Here is a 17,489-nt window from a genome sequence, read left to right as displayed (position 1 = left end):
CAGATGCATCACCCATGTAGACTGTACAGTAGGTGGCGGTAATACTCCTAAGGAGTGAGCAGCCAATAACAAGAAGAAGAAGATGATGCTGGAGTTCAAAAAAGATTAATGGACAATGAATCAAAGCCTTGCTGTAATAATAGCAAAAAAATTAAATTAAAAATAATAAAACAAAATTACTCTGACTCAAACAATCAGATTATGGATAACATCAGTAAAATAGACCACTATATGATGATTATATTTTTATCATCAAGTAGACAGAATCATCTGATCACATTTTCTCTTGCTTTTCTTGCCAAAACAAACAGATACAACAGCCAGAGGGAAAAAAAAAAACAGTAAACACTGTTAACACACAAACTTGGGGTGTCGCAATATACCGGTATTGACGATAATCGTGATATTCAAAGCATGAAATATCGACATCGTGTTAATTTCAGAGCAATACAATATACCGGTATTGGCGATATTGGCGTTTTCTAGACGCAGCGCTCGTCCGCGCCCGCGCAGCTAGAGTGACACACTCTGTCCACAACCGAAAAAAGTAAGCTGAGCTCGCCAGTTTTAACAACAGAGTTCTTCGGCTTCAAAGAAAACAGCACCTTAGAGGTGGTCGCACACCGGACGAGAAGCGCAGCACCACGTCTTTAAAATTCGAACACATTCTGTATGAGTGTACACACACCGGACGAGAAGCACAGCGCGGTTCTATTCGGCGTCTGTCCGCGGCGCCCAGCAATGGCTCAGAACCTTGTTCAAAATCCTGCCGCGACACAGAGCGCAGAAAAAAGTGTTCAGATCACAGACTCAGCAACTATTGTATTTAATTGTACAGTATAATCATAACATAGTACAGACATTATCTCAATTCCATAATGCCCTTAAACATAATGATATTGCTGGCCATAAACTGAGAAAGTGCATGTCCGGTGTGCAATACCTCGAGTTGTCATAGACGCGACGCGGCTATTATTTTACTAGTCATCATGGAATGGGAAACGTGACATTAACTGTTAACAGGGGGTTTCTGTGTTCATATATTTAATAAAGGGTGATTATTAAAATTAAGAACCCAGTTTTCTTTACTCATCTTATTTTTGTATTTGTATTTGCACTTGATTTTTTTATTCAAATCTGCTATCTGCATGACTTTATTGGCGCCAGTGCAACAACAGGTTTAAGAGCTTTTCAGTTCTTCAGGAAACCTTCAGACAGTGTTTGGCTTCAGTTTGAAACCAGATAAACTTCACATGCTTGTCTTCCTTCACAAAAATTTGCCATAGATTTAGTTTTTGTAAACCCTCTGAAGTATTTAGGTTGTAAATACACACTTCTCATTGTGTTGTCTATGTACAAACACTTCAGACCCAGTACTGTTAATGCTCTGAGTCCAAAATGCTGCTCTTAATGAATGATAGTGAAATGACAAGTGGACCCAGGAACTGCATTAAATGTGGCTGGATATGGTCAGTACAAACAATTGTACGATATTACATGCATTTATTTCTGGTAGATGAACAGAATTTGTTTGTTTTTTTCCTTTTCTTTTCTTTTAAAGTGTGCATTACTACATTTGTTTTGACAGTTCTGGATTATAAGAATGGCAGTATCAGAAATGCTTAAAGAAAAGACATGCACAGTGATGTTGTACTTACTTTGTTGTTTAAAAGCATGTATAAGCATGCATTTTTGGCTTCCTTTACAACAAATTGTGTATTTTGTTAATCACTGTTACAAAGACCAAAAACTCAAAAAAAGAAAAGAAAAAAAAAAGCCAAAAATCGAACTGCCCAACTTAAAGAAAGACTGATCACCATAATGGTGACAAAGCATTTTCAATAAAACATCAACAACTAAACCTCTGTTAATTCTCAATAAGAACATCTGTTGACGTCTGACAGAAATAACGTTAATCTGGTTAGTAATAAGTGAAGCTGGTAATTTGTGGAGTTGTTTAATCCTCCTCTGAGATATCTTCTTCTTTCTTCAGTTGATTTCATCTAAGGCTGTGGCTGGAAGTCAGTTGTAGTTCTTGTGTTTCTTCCTTCAGTGAGTCTGCTTGTTAACAGCAGGTGTTCATCACTAATGCTCAATAATCACTTAGCTAATCCCTTAATTATCTCATCAACTTAAACTCTGATTCAGAGTCACTTTAACACTCTTTATAGTGGGGCCATATATACTCTGAGCAGAGTTAATTTATGCATCACAGTTGCTTTAACCCCCTGAGGTCGGCTTTTTTCCTTATCAGTGCAAAAAAGAATCAAAATACTAATATTAATTTTTATCTTATATGCTTGTTATACATCAATCGATCCTGTTAAGTGTGTATTTTTTTTGTGTATACTCACAATAAAAGCAAAGTGTTGTGCTTTTTGCCAAATAAAGAAAAATAAACATGAAGCGAGTTCTGCCTTCTCTCTGTCAGTTAAGTCCATTCTGAAACGCGTCCGAAAATGAACCATAACTCAGCGAATACTCAGTCAAACAGACATACAGACACAAAGGCATGAAGCTTGAATTCTCTTCTTTTAAATGAAGTAATTTTTATAAAAAACAAATATTCTCAGTTTATGCAATCTGTATGAAAAGAGCGAGATGTCAGTCGTTCTCATCTCAGCTAATTATTTTTAATGTGACCCCGCCCACGGAGAGCGCGCGCTTTTCAAATGCAAATGACTGAGGCAATCCATGCAAACTGTGAACGCCCCCATATCAGCTCGAGAAAACACATCAAGCTTATTCAGATCATTGTACTTGTTTACACAGTCTCGCAGCGCTGTGAGGAATAATACTATAATGGAAAATGTACCTCAGAAGTGCTGATATTTCGAGGAGCAACAGATCCTGAGCTATGGAATACTGTAATAAGTTTTTTTTTTCCTTCTCAAGTGAATCGCGTTTCTGTGTGTGAATGAATGAACGGCAGAGATGCGCGCTGTTTACCACAACTGGCAAAAGACGGTTTAAATTTGAATCGCGTTTCTGTTTGTGAATGTATGTTTCGCTTTAGCAAACTGTATTGCTATACTGAGTAAAAATCGACTGAAATATGTTGAAATAAAATGTATTTGTATAAGCAACGTATTAAACTGCAAATTAACATTTATATTTCTTATAATAAAAACGAAAGTTACTATGTTACAGACATATGAAAGACAACATTTCGTTGATTAGTTTTGGATAGATTATACATTTTTACTGTAAAATATCTGCCACCTCAAATAAGCTTTTGTTTGCCAATTTTTGCTCATATGTTAAATATAGTATGTTTTGTCAAAAATAAAGTAATCAAATAATATGTTATAGTGTTTATTCCAATGTAGCCTAGGCTATATTCAAGTAATGAATCCTTAACTTTGAAATATGTATGATCAAATGTATACTTTAGTTTTTACAAAGAAAGATTACACTTGAATTGTTGTTGTAATTGTAACCTTTTTAATAATAAAAAAAATATTTACAAGGTAGATGTAAACAAACTATTAAAAGGTAAATATAAGCCTTTTCTTTAAATAATTTTTATTGTGTTTTATTAGTGACAAATTTGGGGAGAGGATAAATATTCCAAAACTGAAAATACAGTATGAGAATTAACTGCACAATTACTAGACATGTTTTCCTTGGATATTATAGGCCAACTTGCAAGCACAATTTGTGGAAAAATAAAACAAAATTGAGATGCTTCCAACTGTTGCTCTTGCATTCTTTCTTGTGACACACCTGAATGAATGGCTCATTAAGTATGCGGGCCCCATTGTCTCCTCAGGTGTGAACCACTAAATATGCATGATGGTGTTGGATCGTTGACGCCCACTCCGTATATTGCCTTTCCAAACAGAAAGTGTTTTGCAAAATTTAAATCAATGCATTGTGTTATGTGAATGATTAGGCAGGATGATTTTCACATCATTTTGAAGAAAAAACTCTAGGCGACAACATCCATTAGTCAAAAGTCTTATTGACACATATTTAGTATGTGTTTTGTGGCCTTATTTCAGAAACTTTAGTTTTTTGTTTTTCAATAACCACGCATAAACATTATTCTCTCAAAAATACAAACATGTACATGCATGTTGCTCGCATATTATGGTAGCCCTGTTTGTGCTATATAGAGTGAATTTACACCTTTGCCATTAATATGTTTATAAGCAACTGAAAAAAGCACAAATGTCAGAGCATGTCAGAACACCTCAAGGACCCCAAAAACACCTTAGACCCCAGAGGGTTAAGTTTAACATGATTTCTTGCTTCCAATGAAAGCAGCAGGTAGTGATGTTCCACTATTAACAGAGCCCAGCGCAGCATTTCCAGCAGCTACGACTCCTGCCATTAAAGCTTCAGATAGTGTGGCTCCTTTAGCAACAGAGGCCAGTACTGCACCTCCAGCTACTGCTGCTCCTGAGATTAAAGCTGGACTTAGTGCTCCTCCAGCAACTACTGCTCCTGCACACACTCCTGCACACACTCCTGTTCCCACTAATAACACTCCTTTAGCCTTAATCAACATCTTCATTCTTTCATCCTCCTTTATCTTTTCTTCTTCTTCTAACCTCTGTCTCTCCTTTACCTCTCTCTCCCTTTTCTCTATTTCCTCTATGTTCCTCTGAGCTGCCTTGTACATTTCATTTGTGTAATGCTCTCCTCCATTCTTCTCCACCATTCTCTCTATCTTCTCCAGCAGTTCAGTGACCTGTGATCGATTATCTTCATCTGTGTTATTGAACACATGATAACCTCCTTTACACTTTCTAACTAGCTCATTAATTTGCTTGTTTTTTGTCAGAAACTCCTCTATAGATGTTTTTAACTGATCTCCTCTAGTGAACAGAACGATGGTGTAATGAGCAGCTTCTCCTCCAAAAATCTCCTGAATCCATTTAATTGTGTGTTTCTGTTCCTTTGTGAATCTATCGTCCAGTCTGATGACCAGCAGAAACACATGAGGACCAGGAGCAGACATGTAGACACACTTCACTAGTTCCTCCTTCACTTGTTCTTCACTGATTGATGTGTCACAAAGTCCTGGAGTGTCGATCACTGAGATGTTTCGACCTTCTACCGTCTGCTGATGTTGTTGGCATCTCTCAGTCACAGATTCTGTAGAAAATTCTTCTTTAAACTCCTTTCGTCCCAGTATGGTGTTTCCTGTTGCACTCTTTCCAGCCCCAGTTTTACCAACCATCACAATCCTGAGATCTGTGTGCTTTCCAAGTTTCATTTGTCTGTTCTGTATGGACTGTGACACTGAGTTTTAGAGCAGACAAATAAGAGATTAAGTTTAATTTACTTTTCAAGAAACATGTCATGATATTTGGGAAAAGTGTAATAAAGTACAAGTTCTCACCTGCTTGGGTTGGATGTTGTTCTCTTGCTGTATGTTGTTTCTTCTGGTCCTGGTTTCCTGTTCCGCTTGGTTTCCAATATTTTGCTGGGTTCTGGACTGTATTTGTTTCTCCCATATTTTCAAAAGAGTTTCTCTTTTGTGATTTTACTGATTGTTTTACTGCCTTCTCTTCATCATTCCTGTTTTTGTGTGGAACTCTGGAGAATCTGTCTTCATATAATTCAGTTCTCTCAATTTTTTTCTCTATTTTTGAAAAATAATCTTTCTTTTCAGTCACACAATGTGTTGTGCTCTTTCCCTTTACACTGTGCACGTGAATCGTCTCCCGCACTATTTCTTTCTGCTCTTGTTTTGTCTCTTGCACATTAGTTTCTTTCTCTTGTTTTATATTTTCTTTTCTGCTCTTTAGTGGAGTTCTTAAGTAAATGGAAATGTCATAATGCTGGCCATCATTCTGTTTGACGATTTCATCAATCTTCTCTAGAAGCTTTGTGATGTGAGCTGGGATAATCTCACGTTTACTGTTGATCTCATGATATTTACCTCTGCAGTGTTTGATGAGGTTCTGAAACTTTCTACTATCCATAATGAGCTTCCATTTTCTAAGTGTTATTTTTTCTCTTCCAATAAACAGAATCATGGTGAACTTCAAAGCTTGAGCTCCAAAGTTCTCCTGAATTTGCTCCACAATGTTCCTCTGCTCCTTCTCAAAGTTTCCCAGGTTGATGACGAGCAGGAAGATGTGAGGACCAGGATAACATTGGTACAGACTCTTCATTATTTCATTCTTCATCTCTTCATCAGTCAGTTGAGTGTTGAAGAATCCTGGAGTGTCGATGATGGAGATGTTTCTGTCTTCTACTCTTCCTCTCTGTATCTCACTCTCTCTGGTTCTGCTCTCTTTAAATGCCTCTCGACCCAGTATTGCATTTCCAGTTGAGCTCTTTCCAGCTCCACAGACTCCCAGCAGCTCAATCCTCAGATCATGTGCACCACCTGTCAAACAGTTAATGTCATTAGCTGGAGCTCTAGATGATTAAACATGCCTGCTTTTCATCCCCATGTATATTTTGCTATTTCACCAGACCCATTTATTTACTCATGTGCTGAGATGTTACTTTTGTTATTGTACAAAATGCATTTTGTCGACCCTTTGTGCACATGTGCCGCACAAGTCCTGAAAAGTGAAGCCAAAATGTTTCGATCGCCCCCCGGTGGCTGGTCCCAGTATAGGTCACAAACCCCAGCCTCTCCATGTAATCTCATGCTGGGTACACACCAAAAGATTTTTTACATCTTATAAGATTTTCAAAATGTGACAGACCACAAACATGAGGACAAAAAATCCTAGATTTAAGCGTTTTGCTCCTATAGTGTGTGGTGTGCCATGATGTGACAAAGACAGCACACCACACACAAACAGATTTTCAACCAGAGTCTCGACTATGAACACAGGAAATCTCGCAAAATATCGTGAGACTTCAGAATAAGCATGACGGACGATATGCAGGAAGAAATTGCGATAGTGTTTGGAATGATTTTCACAGAAAATTCACTTAAAAAAAACATTGTACCTACCATTGTATATAACCTTTTATACAGAAATATATTCATTCTTTATTGTCTTTATTTATTCTTTATTGGATTTATTGTCTCTTTAGAAAAAGTTATTTAATCCCTCTCGTCTATAGAACCTCACACTTAAATACAATCCTCACACCCCTTAACACTTTTTTTTTTTTTAGCTTTTTTTTTTATTGATTTTAAGAATTATACAATTACAGTCAGGGGGGTACAAAGAGTAAAGCCGATAAACAAACATAAAAAGACATATACATAAACAGTGACAAACTTAAAAGTTAAACAAAAATTAGAAAATGTTTACAGATTGAAACGCACTTTGCAGCTTTCTTATTTTTCAAACCCAATATTGTGTTTAGGTATTGTAAAATTTCTGCTCTTAAAATGAAAAACAAAGGCTTGTTTCCTCGAAATTTACACTTATGAATACTAAATCTTAACATTAAGCTTCCTGCAAGTGTGTGTGTGTGTGTGTGTGTGTGTGTGTGTGTGTGTGTGTGTGTGTGTGTGTGTGAATGACCATGTCTTCCATCATCTCGCTTTCTGATTGGATATTGTTTCGTTTCACGTGATAATCTCCAGAACGTGCGCGTGTTTGTCCTCGGGGTTCCCCCCACACATCAGGATTTCTGATCGTAAATATTAAACGTTTAATATTTACGATTCGCGATCGGAGCGGCTCCGACGTTCTTCCGAGCAGGTTCGGACACTCTTAACACACCTCACACCAAGGGAAAATCTGATCAAATAATCTGTTAAACCATCAAGATAATCGGGACATAGCTAGGATTGTCGGAAGGGGAGAAATCGGCCCAAAATCAGCCCGATTATCTTTTGGTGTGTACCCAGCATAAGCTGACGTGAGACAATCAAATTACACTTCAAATATTTTTTCCCAAAGATGGTTTCTGTCATTTTAGGTCGATTTTATCACGCTGATGTAAGTGTAAATTTAATTTATAGTGTAAGTGTAAGTTAAATAATTTGCTCTAGTTAGTTATTTGATGCTATAAAAACGGGAGTGTGACGTCATGATTGACAGATGAGATTGACAGCTTCTCTGAGTGAAGTAGTCACTGAGTCACCAACAGACTTTTTCCGGGATTTTCGTGAGGAGATTGGAGCTTCAACTTAAATTTCTACATTTCCATAACTGTTTTTTTCACACCGACATAATGAGTTGTTCTGCAGTAAACTGTACTAACCGTCGTGGGACGGGGGCGTGGGACCTTGATATCGCGTGTCCACTTCACGCTCACTACTGTACAGACTTGGGCTCCGAGATGTCAGCGCCATATTGGGACCTTGACGGCTTTACTTTTCTACAGTGGAAGAGAGTGAAGGTGCGCTGTCCAACTTGTTTTACAGTCTATGGTTTTGCTCAGTATCTCAGTACAACTTAAGCACCAATGCAAATTGTTCATTCATCCAGTGCTTCATAACATTTCCCTGCATGTTTAACTAGCCAACTAACTATTTAAATAAGTAGTTAGAGCTTAATGTTTAATGCAGGTTTCTTGTATCAAACTGCCAGAGTCATGTGATTTCAGTAAACAAGGCTTCATTGCGTCATAAATGTTTTGAAACACTTAGAAATTTCTATGGTTCATCGCTGGGGGCAATGATCTCTGTGAACCCATTAAGATGAGGAGTCGATGAGAACCAATGAACAAGTGTCTGTGGGTTTTACCTGATCTCTGATCAGTTTTATACATTTGTAGACGTTTTAATTAGACATCAGTATATTTAAAATTAATAATGGTAGTTAATAGTCTTTTATTGGCCCATTAGATAAGCCATTCATAGAATAAACAACTGCCCACCACTACTAAAACTAAATAAATAAATAAATAAACACACTCGAGATTGTTAAAGTGTTAAAATAAGAGTGTTAAATGAAATTAACACTGAAGCAGTGTTAAAGTTAATAAATAATAAATAAGTTATTAATTGAGAGATGATTGAATATTATTGAAGACACCTGATGTTAACAAACAGAATCACTGAATGAAAAAAAAAAAACCCTCACAATTTAAGTCACCATTATGGTTATCAGTGTTTGCTCTAGATGGGCTCTTGACCCTTTAACTATTGACATTAGATTTAGTTTGGTGTTATGACAACCTGGTGAACGAAGATAAAAATGTGATCTGGTGGTGTTGGTTATGTATTGACATAATCATCATTTGGAGCCTAATCTCTGATTTAGGTTTACTTTATTAATTATAGCAGCACTGTCTTTGTACAGCATTATATTTTTAGCATTTTCAATGTAATCCAAAGCATAGATATCATATAAAGGCTAGATGTCTTAAGCCGGAGTCACTTCCGGCATCACCGGCGGCCATCTTACCACAGGGAAGCTGTGAATTAAGGTGAGTGATCAGCACGCACACAAATCCTGTTATCTCGCTGAAATCTTGACGGATTTACAAACGGTTTGGTTTCTTACAAACGTTATTAACGTGGCTATAATTCTGAATGATTGAACATGTATGTTATAATTATTCATATGTATGCAGTGTATGTATGCAGTGTCATAACTACATCTCTGACGTTTATAACAAACCAAACCATTTGAAAATTGGTAGAAAATTGAGCAAGTTATGGTTATTTAAAAGTACATGCACCATGTTATGATTGAGCGAGCACCCTGTGGTAAGATGGCCGCTGTGTGCGGACGTCGACCTCCATTTGCCAGCAGCGCGCATGAGACATATGATAGCCTTTATATGATATCTATGATCCAAAGGATGTCTTAAAAGTTTTTCTAATACAAAAACTTGAAAAATAAATAAATTCTTCTTTAGACACTCATTCATGGCTCCCATCATGCATTGTTGTATGAATAAATTAGGATCTGAATTGTCTTAGTAATTTCCTTTATTCTTAATATTTTCTTTTATTTCTGCTGTTTTTATGTGACTTTTTGTAGCTTGTTTTCTAATATTCAGTTATTCTGTTTTAATTGCTCCTGCATAATATTATGTAAATTGCATTTATGACGAAGAACTACACAGATGCAGATATTAACAAACTATCAATAAATGCTAGGGTGACCACCTTCTAATAAGCCCAAGGGGGGACAAGGGGTATGTTTCTGAGGGACAATGTGGGACACTGCCTGGCGCGGCGGTGCCCCCAGCCCACGGGCAGACTCACTGATAGTGGTTTACCCATTTCTAGCACATGCCACCTTACATGGTATATTAATAATGCCCTATTCCCCTAAACATGTGTAATTGCTGATGTATGCTCATGAATAGGCCAACCAATGTGTATTTTTTTCTAAATAAAGATTCATAATATTTTGAACATTCAATGAATTGACAGATGCACTTCCACTTACGATTTACTATTTAATTTTATTTATTTTTCATTACAATTTATTCACTTTAAATAAATTATAATATAAAATTATAGGATTAACAGGAATTGTAGTTGCTCAACACTACAGGAACAGTAAAAAAAAAAGTATTTAAAAAAAAATACGATTGACATCGTAGCCTATTCCCCTCCATGTCCGATTGAGAAGGACGTTTTGCAAAGGTCACAAAAAGCCCTCTCGGTATCCCCCTCAACACCTTTCAGCCACAAATATTCATTTTCCCAGTCTTTCTTGTACCCACACCTTCTCTTTTTAATTGATGATGGCGGTGCCTCTCAGACTCAGTCTCTTTCTCCATTTTTCGAATTGGAAAGCGCGCATCTAAAAGTTCCTTCCCATTGTGTCTGGTATGCACGTGCGTGCGCTGTCATGACAACAACGAAAAAGTTGACGACAACCTAGTTAGCAGTTCAACTGAGGGGTGGGTGTGGCAACAGTAGCGTGCTGAACTGTCAAGTAATGTTCGTTTGGCTGCCTGGGGCTCGAGGATATAGAACGACCAACTTTTTTTTTTTTTTTTTGCAAGCATAGATTATGCGTGACACGGTCTCAATTTGCGGGACGCATGAATTGGGCTTCAAACGCTGTGCGCGCACGCGCTACGCGGGACGGGTGGTCACCCTAATAAATGCACACACATTGTCCTCTGCTCTTGACACTGGCACTTCTGCAGATTAAAGAACACGTTGAATAACGCAGACTAAAATTCGGGGATGAGCCGAAAACTGCCGCTGGTTTCATGTCAGTTTTAATGGAGTTAATCGCTAATTTTCTGAGGGGGACTGGGTGGAAATTTAGGGGGGTTAAAGGGTCCTCCAAAAATGGGCCTGGCCACACACACCCTGCCCATAGATTAACTGTATCGCATCATTACTCTGAGCATTTCAACACCACGAATGTTGTGGCCATCTGGTGGTCACACAGATGCACAGCACCTACACTTTCTGACTGATATACATCACATTGACTTCATTGCTCATTAGGCTTCCCACTTTTAGGAGTTTATTAGCATTTTTTATTTTTATATTCATATTGCGCAAATATGAGCAGCCAACACTTACATCCCTGTAAACACTAGAAATATCAGTAACAGTGTCATAGATTTAATAATAGATGATTAATTTTTAGCTTTTCTGGTAATGTAACATTGTGAGAACTGACGTATGAATACAAACATTGTGAATGACGCTAAAATAACTTCTTGAGCCGTTAACAGGTTGTGTCACATTCCTTTGGTTTAAGGATGGTGATTCAAACTTGGCATAGAAGACAGATGACATTACTTACAATTATTTTGGTAACATCATAGAGTATTTTAATCATGATACTCTGTACTTGTATACAAATATATTTTATAAAATGAATTAGTAAAACTGGGGTGCGTTTCCCGTACAACAACGTAGCTCAATGCTTCACTACCATAGTACGATGCATCGTTAAAGAAATCAACTAGCTAGTCAAGACTGTTTCCCGAAACTATATTGTCACAAAGTGGTCGTTCAACCACGTTGGTTTATGACGTCACGCACGTGGTGGAGTAATAACTTCTTCTAATGAAACTGTTTGAGATCGAATAAATGCTAGATGTTTTGATATAAATTACAGACATGGCATCTGAGGACTATTTCTAATTTTTCTAATTTTTCTCAGTTATTTAGCTTTTTTTCCAGATTCAATCATAGGCTCGTTCTTACTTAGTAGAGCACGTTCGCACATGCGAAGTCTTCAAAAACGTTGCTTTCAAATTTCTTGACAAACTCAAATACGTAAAGGACAATTTGTATGTATTCTAAACAAAATACACAGGTTGTACTGAATGTCATCTTGCTTATTTTGTTCAAGATAAGGATTTATTAAGTCCACATGTCATGCAATCAATAACTATGCTTATAACCACAGCTCGAGAGCTGTCGTTTCAACCACACAACTTTGCGATGCTGTTTGCGAATGTTCGTTGGAACGAAGGTTTCGGGAAACACAGACTCGTTGAACTATGCTGATAACAACAGAACTTGCGACCATAGTTGGCTAACGATGCTTTCGGTAAACACACCCCTTAATAGTAGAAATTTAAGGTTGTAGCATGGCGACTAAACACAAATGTAGATTATCTTCACTATTTACTTTCTGATTTACTGTGTAATGCTGTCAACTACCAGCAACAAGAAGCACAGTATATGATTAATTTCTCAGTATGGTCTGAAAGCTACACTGTGTAATTTTTTTAGTGTATTCTTAGCAAAAAACACTTAGTTCTTTCAAAAATATATGTGCTCATTAATGTATATTTACTTCTTTCAAGTAATAAAGTATTCTTGTAAGTTTATTATCTGCCATTGAAAGTACATACGGGTGAGGGGTTCGAATGCCGGTCGCCATGTTGCCCCTCCATCTTGAAACTACATTAGCCAAAGAGGGACATACCTGTAAATTCAAGCTTCGCCTTTCGCGCTTTACACTCAGTGACACAGTGACGAATGCGAGGGGGAGATTACTCGCGACTGCAGGCAGATTTGAAAGATTGCTGATGGAGGATCTCTCCTATTTTCGAGGACATGTAGCAGAGTCGCCAAGGAAGCGAAAGAGAGAATTAAAACGTCAACGCGACAGGCAAATCAGCAAGACCAAAGTCAATATTGGAGTAACTTTTCCCAGATGGAAAGAGCTCATGAGGAGCAAAGATTTTAAAACGGACGCTGAAGTTGCCTGCTTTCTTCTTGACAGGTAATTCAGCCTATTTGTGTAAATTCGAAGTTTTATAGTTGCTTGTCTAACCATAGCATGGTTGTGCATAACGCCAGAACGACCTCTAGTATAACTTGCGTTACTTTTCCTCACGTCAATGGTGAAAAAGTATTGTTTACATTATAACATAAATCTGTGCTGCGACGGATCACAGGTGATAGTTTTAAAGGCGCAACTGGACAAAGTCGAACTGGAAGCCATGTTGATCTTGGAATAATACGTCCACCGTAGGAGTTAAAACGCCCTCGAAATTGAAAGGAACAGAAACTAATATTCACTGGGTAGTCATATACAATTTTACCGCTAGATGGGGGAAAATATCACACAGTGTAGCTTTAAATTAGCAGTTTCACATTAAGTTATTTAACTTAGACTGACCTTTATATGCTGATGCCATTATGTTCCACGCAGTTAGTGCTTGTTGTTCACAGTCCCTCTGTGTTTGTCTGTGTGAGCCGGACCCAGGAAGTGTCTCTACACTGTCTCATACTGTAAAAAAAATAAATATATATATATATATGGCAGCGTCACACATTGGCTGCATTTTGACACGTTAAGACAAGGATCTTGCAGAACTTGCATAATTCAGTTTTAAAGGTCAAGTATCATACCAAAGGTAGAAAATGTGACCCTGGATCACAAAACCAATCACGAGTCGCACGGGTATATGTGTGGCAATAGCCAACAATACATTAAATGGGTCAAAATCATATATTTTTCTTTTATGCCAAAATTATTAGGATATTAAGTAAAGATCATGTTCCATGAAGATAGTTTGTACATTTCCTACCGTAAATATATGAAACATTTATTTTTGTGAGTGAATGCAGCACAATCGCCAACATAAATGGACAACTTTAAATGAGATTTTTTCGCCCTCAGATTCCAGATGTTCAAATAGTTGTGTCTCGGCCAAATATTGTCCTTTCCTAACAAGCCATACATCAATGGAAAGCTATTTATTCAGCTTTCAGATGATGTATAAATCTCAATTTCAGAAAATTGACACATGTGACTGTTTTTGTGGTCCAGGGTCACATATATGTGTCTCCCGAAAACAGGTAGAAATACACATACAAATGTGGGGGTAACAAGACAAATATATAAAAACTTTTAAAGAAACAAATTCATTGTAATGTTAGTTGCTGTGTGTAACTCTGCAAGATACTATAAAACTTCAGAGATGAGATGTATTTTTCATCTTTAAAAAGAATAAAGAGTTACATTTCTATTTATTTACTTAAGAAATTTATATTTGTCTTCCTCTTCCAAATCTACTCTTTAATATGTGTTTTATTGCAGTATTTTATGTTTATGAATATTTCAAAATAAAATAACATGCATATAGCTGATGTTTGCAAGTTTCAAATGAATGAATCAATATTTGAATGCACCTGTATGAGCTCCAGTGATTTTTCTGTGAAGTTTGTCATTTGGATTTCTACATCTTTTGCAATCTTCTTTCTCAGGCTGAATGGAATAAAACAAACTGAAAGTACAGGCAGGAAAATGAACAGTGTGATCACGTGACTGTGCTAATCAAATGAGCCACTTCCCTCCACTGTTCAAATAAAGCACGACTTGCCCACACAAACATGCAAATCCTGTTATTTCACTTTTAGAAGTCCTGGTGGATCCAGCTATGAATTGATTTCTTGAAACTCAGACAGTCTTATTTATTAGTATTTTTTAAAATGCATGGAAAGTTCATAAGTCATCATGCATACGCAAACTGGGAGAAATACAGTTTGTAACAGTACAAACACAACAGAAAACACACCAGCACTGTAAGAGAATAAGGCCAGGCACTTAAAGTTTGCAAATCAAAGTACCAGTGTAGCGGTTGTTCCTCTGCATTGTGTTATTTTGGATGTTTTGAATAAAAGGATTTCCACACAAAGCTGGTCGTGCTTAAGATGAATTTAATTACAATGTCTGTGTGATAAAACACATAAACAGACAGGCACTGACTAACACATCTCTCACTCGTGATGCACACACCGTGCCGCCATTTCACGCCATGCACTATGCACTCATTAACAGCACACAAATAAACTTAATTTAACAAGTTAATGACTCTAACTAATAGTCAAATATAACATCTCAATGAATACTCTTTCACAATTGATTATTTAAACCTGACATGAATACGTATAGCTCAATTTAACATCAAGTGCACGGAGCTCATGAAATCGTACCTCTCCTCAAATGACTGCAGGAAAGAGGAAGAACCTCCGATTGCACTGCTGTTTGAACCTCACTCCTACGTATGACCACAGCCAACGTGCATACTGTGATGATTACCTTTAGTAAGAGCACACAAACTTCTTTCAAAATAAAATGCCCCAAAACAAATAATTAAAACAAATTAAAACAATAAAATGGTTTATAATCTGGTGTAACAACATATCCCTGCTACATCCACCCCCACTGTTTTACACCAGATTCTGCATTACATAGGCCTACAAAGTCTTACCAAATTAGCGATGTCAATTTTCCTGAAATCACATTAGATTCATAGTTGCCAAGTCCGCTTATAATACGCGACTTTGGGCTTTTTTTTGTTGTTGTTACTGGTTGTGTTTTTTTGGGCTTATAAAAAACAAATATGGTTGCTTGTTAGGAAAATCTGACAAGCAACTTCATTTTCTTTACATCTATGGTCACGGTTACCGTTTCTCAATCTCCAATACATTGATTGACACTGTCTGCTCACAGCTATAGCCAATCAGTGCAATCATATAAGTGCTGTGGCGTAATTCGTCAAAACATTGCGCCGAATCCGTCCCCTTATCCCCCTCATTGGAGAAAAATCCCATTCAACGTGCAGGCACGCTCAACGCTGTAATCCAAGCTATGATAGATGTAAATACACATATGTGACCCGTCACGGAATCCAGTGACACAAGTCGGCAGCACAACTTTCGAGCAAAATGAGCAAGAAGCGTTTTTTTTTTAATTGCTGATTTTAGTTTTTTTGCAGAATCTGTTAGTTGCGATCACGAAGAAGCCTCTCCATGTTTGAGACAGCAGTATTGGTATATTTAAAAACGTACATTTTGAGGTTGAAATCGGCTTGTTTTTCTGAGATTCTAGCACGCAGTAGGGGCGTGTCATTGTCGGTGCGTATTTCCATACTGAATAAGCCGGCTTTTGTTTCTTTTGTTATTGCCCCCGCCCTCCAAGGGAACAGTGAGGCTTCACCTCCGGCAACGAGCACTTTGATCACTTGATTTAAAAAACACATTTCAGCGCTAGTCTCTTATTTAAAAAACGAACGAAATGAAAGCTCTGCCAGTTAACTGGAGATGTTTTATTTATTTGTAGAATTGGTACATTTGTGCCGCGAGATGTTTTAAAAAGTGGTGGGGACAATATCGACCCTGGCAAAAAGTGGTGGGAACATGTCCCATCCACAAATTACGCCTATGCCTATTTCCATAGTTTATTGCTTATTATTTATCATTAGCAAAAGTTTAGGCTACACCGAAGAAAATTCCTAGTCTGTGAAACCTTTCATTGACAATGGCAATAAAATCTATTCTGATTCTGATTCTGATTCATACTCATACTGTATATATATATATATATATATATATATATATATATACAGTATATAGCCTATATCACATTTTTTCTTATTTTTTATTCAGTGTACACAAGAGTTGCCTATACAGTTTTATGGGTAGATGCTAAGAGACATTTATTTATATATTACCTGTTTGTAAACTTTTTTTTTTTTTCTTTAATGGGACATTTTCCTGACCTTTTTGCTTCACCTTGTGCTTTACAGCTTTACAGGGGGTATGGCTTATCTAAATGATATGTAAATGAGCCCTATTGTCACTCCCAGCAGAGGCCTTTAGAGGCCGTTTTCTTCCCTTTGAGCTTTTTTGAGTGCCTACCTTCAAATGGCCACAACTTCTACAAATATTATCAGATTTCCATGTGTTACACATCGTTGAACAGCTTGGAGACTACACTTCAGAATCTGTGAATAACTCAAAATGCCCCAGAACCGACTTGTGTCCATACTCTCCGTGATCGGTCACATATTTCAATTTCTACAAACAATGCCTCTTTAAATCTAAATTGCGGAACAGAATGGGGCAGAAAACACTAAGTAGCATATGGCGAGTGGATAGTGCCACGGAATACCTTCCGAAGGAGACAGTTGTGTACTTTTACGTGAGAGAAGGGGTACCACGCACTACAGACGCGTGACACCAACGTGTGACTCCAACGTCGCACCACAGACACGTGACTCCAACGTCGTTGAGAAGTACGTCACACCACAGACACGTGACTCCAACGTCGTTGAGAAGTACGTCGCACCACAGACACGTGACTCCAACATGTGACTCCAACGTCATTGAGAAGTACGTTGCACCACAGACACATGACTCCAATGTGTGACTCCAACAT

General features: G+C 37.4%; 1 protein-coding gene across 1 annotated transcript; it reads right to left on the bottom strand.

Moving 5' to 3' along the window:
* Positions 1–934: 934 nt before the first annotated feature.
* On the bottom strand, positions 935–15,380 carry LOC311283577 (GTPase IMAP family member 8-like). Its single transcript, XM_084398082.1, has 5 exons — positions 15,263–15,380; positions 14,459–14,553; positions 13,443–13,553; positions 5,351–6,346; positions 935–5,250 (listed from the first exon to the last, which is right to left on the bottom strand). Exons 3-5 carry the CDS (start codon positions 13,459–13,461, stop codon positions 4,238–4,240), a joined length of 2,028 nt encoding a protein of 675 aa, XP_084254208.1. The 5' UTR covers positions 13,462–13,553; positions 14,459–14,553; positions 15,263–15,380; the 3' UTR covers positions 935–4,237.
* Between the last annotated feature and the right edge of the window lie 2,109 nt (positions 15,381–17,489).

Source organism: Rutilus rutilus (genome assembly GCF_951802725.1).
Source record: "Rutilus rutilus genome assembly, chromosome: 2".
NCBI classification, from domain to species: Eukaryota; Metazoa; Chordata; class Actinopteri; order Cypriniformes; family Leuciscidae; genus Rutilus; species Rutilus rutilus.
Note: the sequence above shows the minus strand (reverse complement) of the source record. Positions and strands in the feature narration are given on the sequence as shown.

What these genes read in the sequence shown, in the direction of transcription:
- LOC311283577 (XM_084398082.1), bottom strand. An exon ending in ACAACATCCAACCCAAGCAG is followed by an intron (nt 5,251 to 5,350) that starts GTGAGAACTTGT and finishes TCTAAAACTCAG; the next exon opens with TGTCACAGTCCATACAGAAC.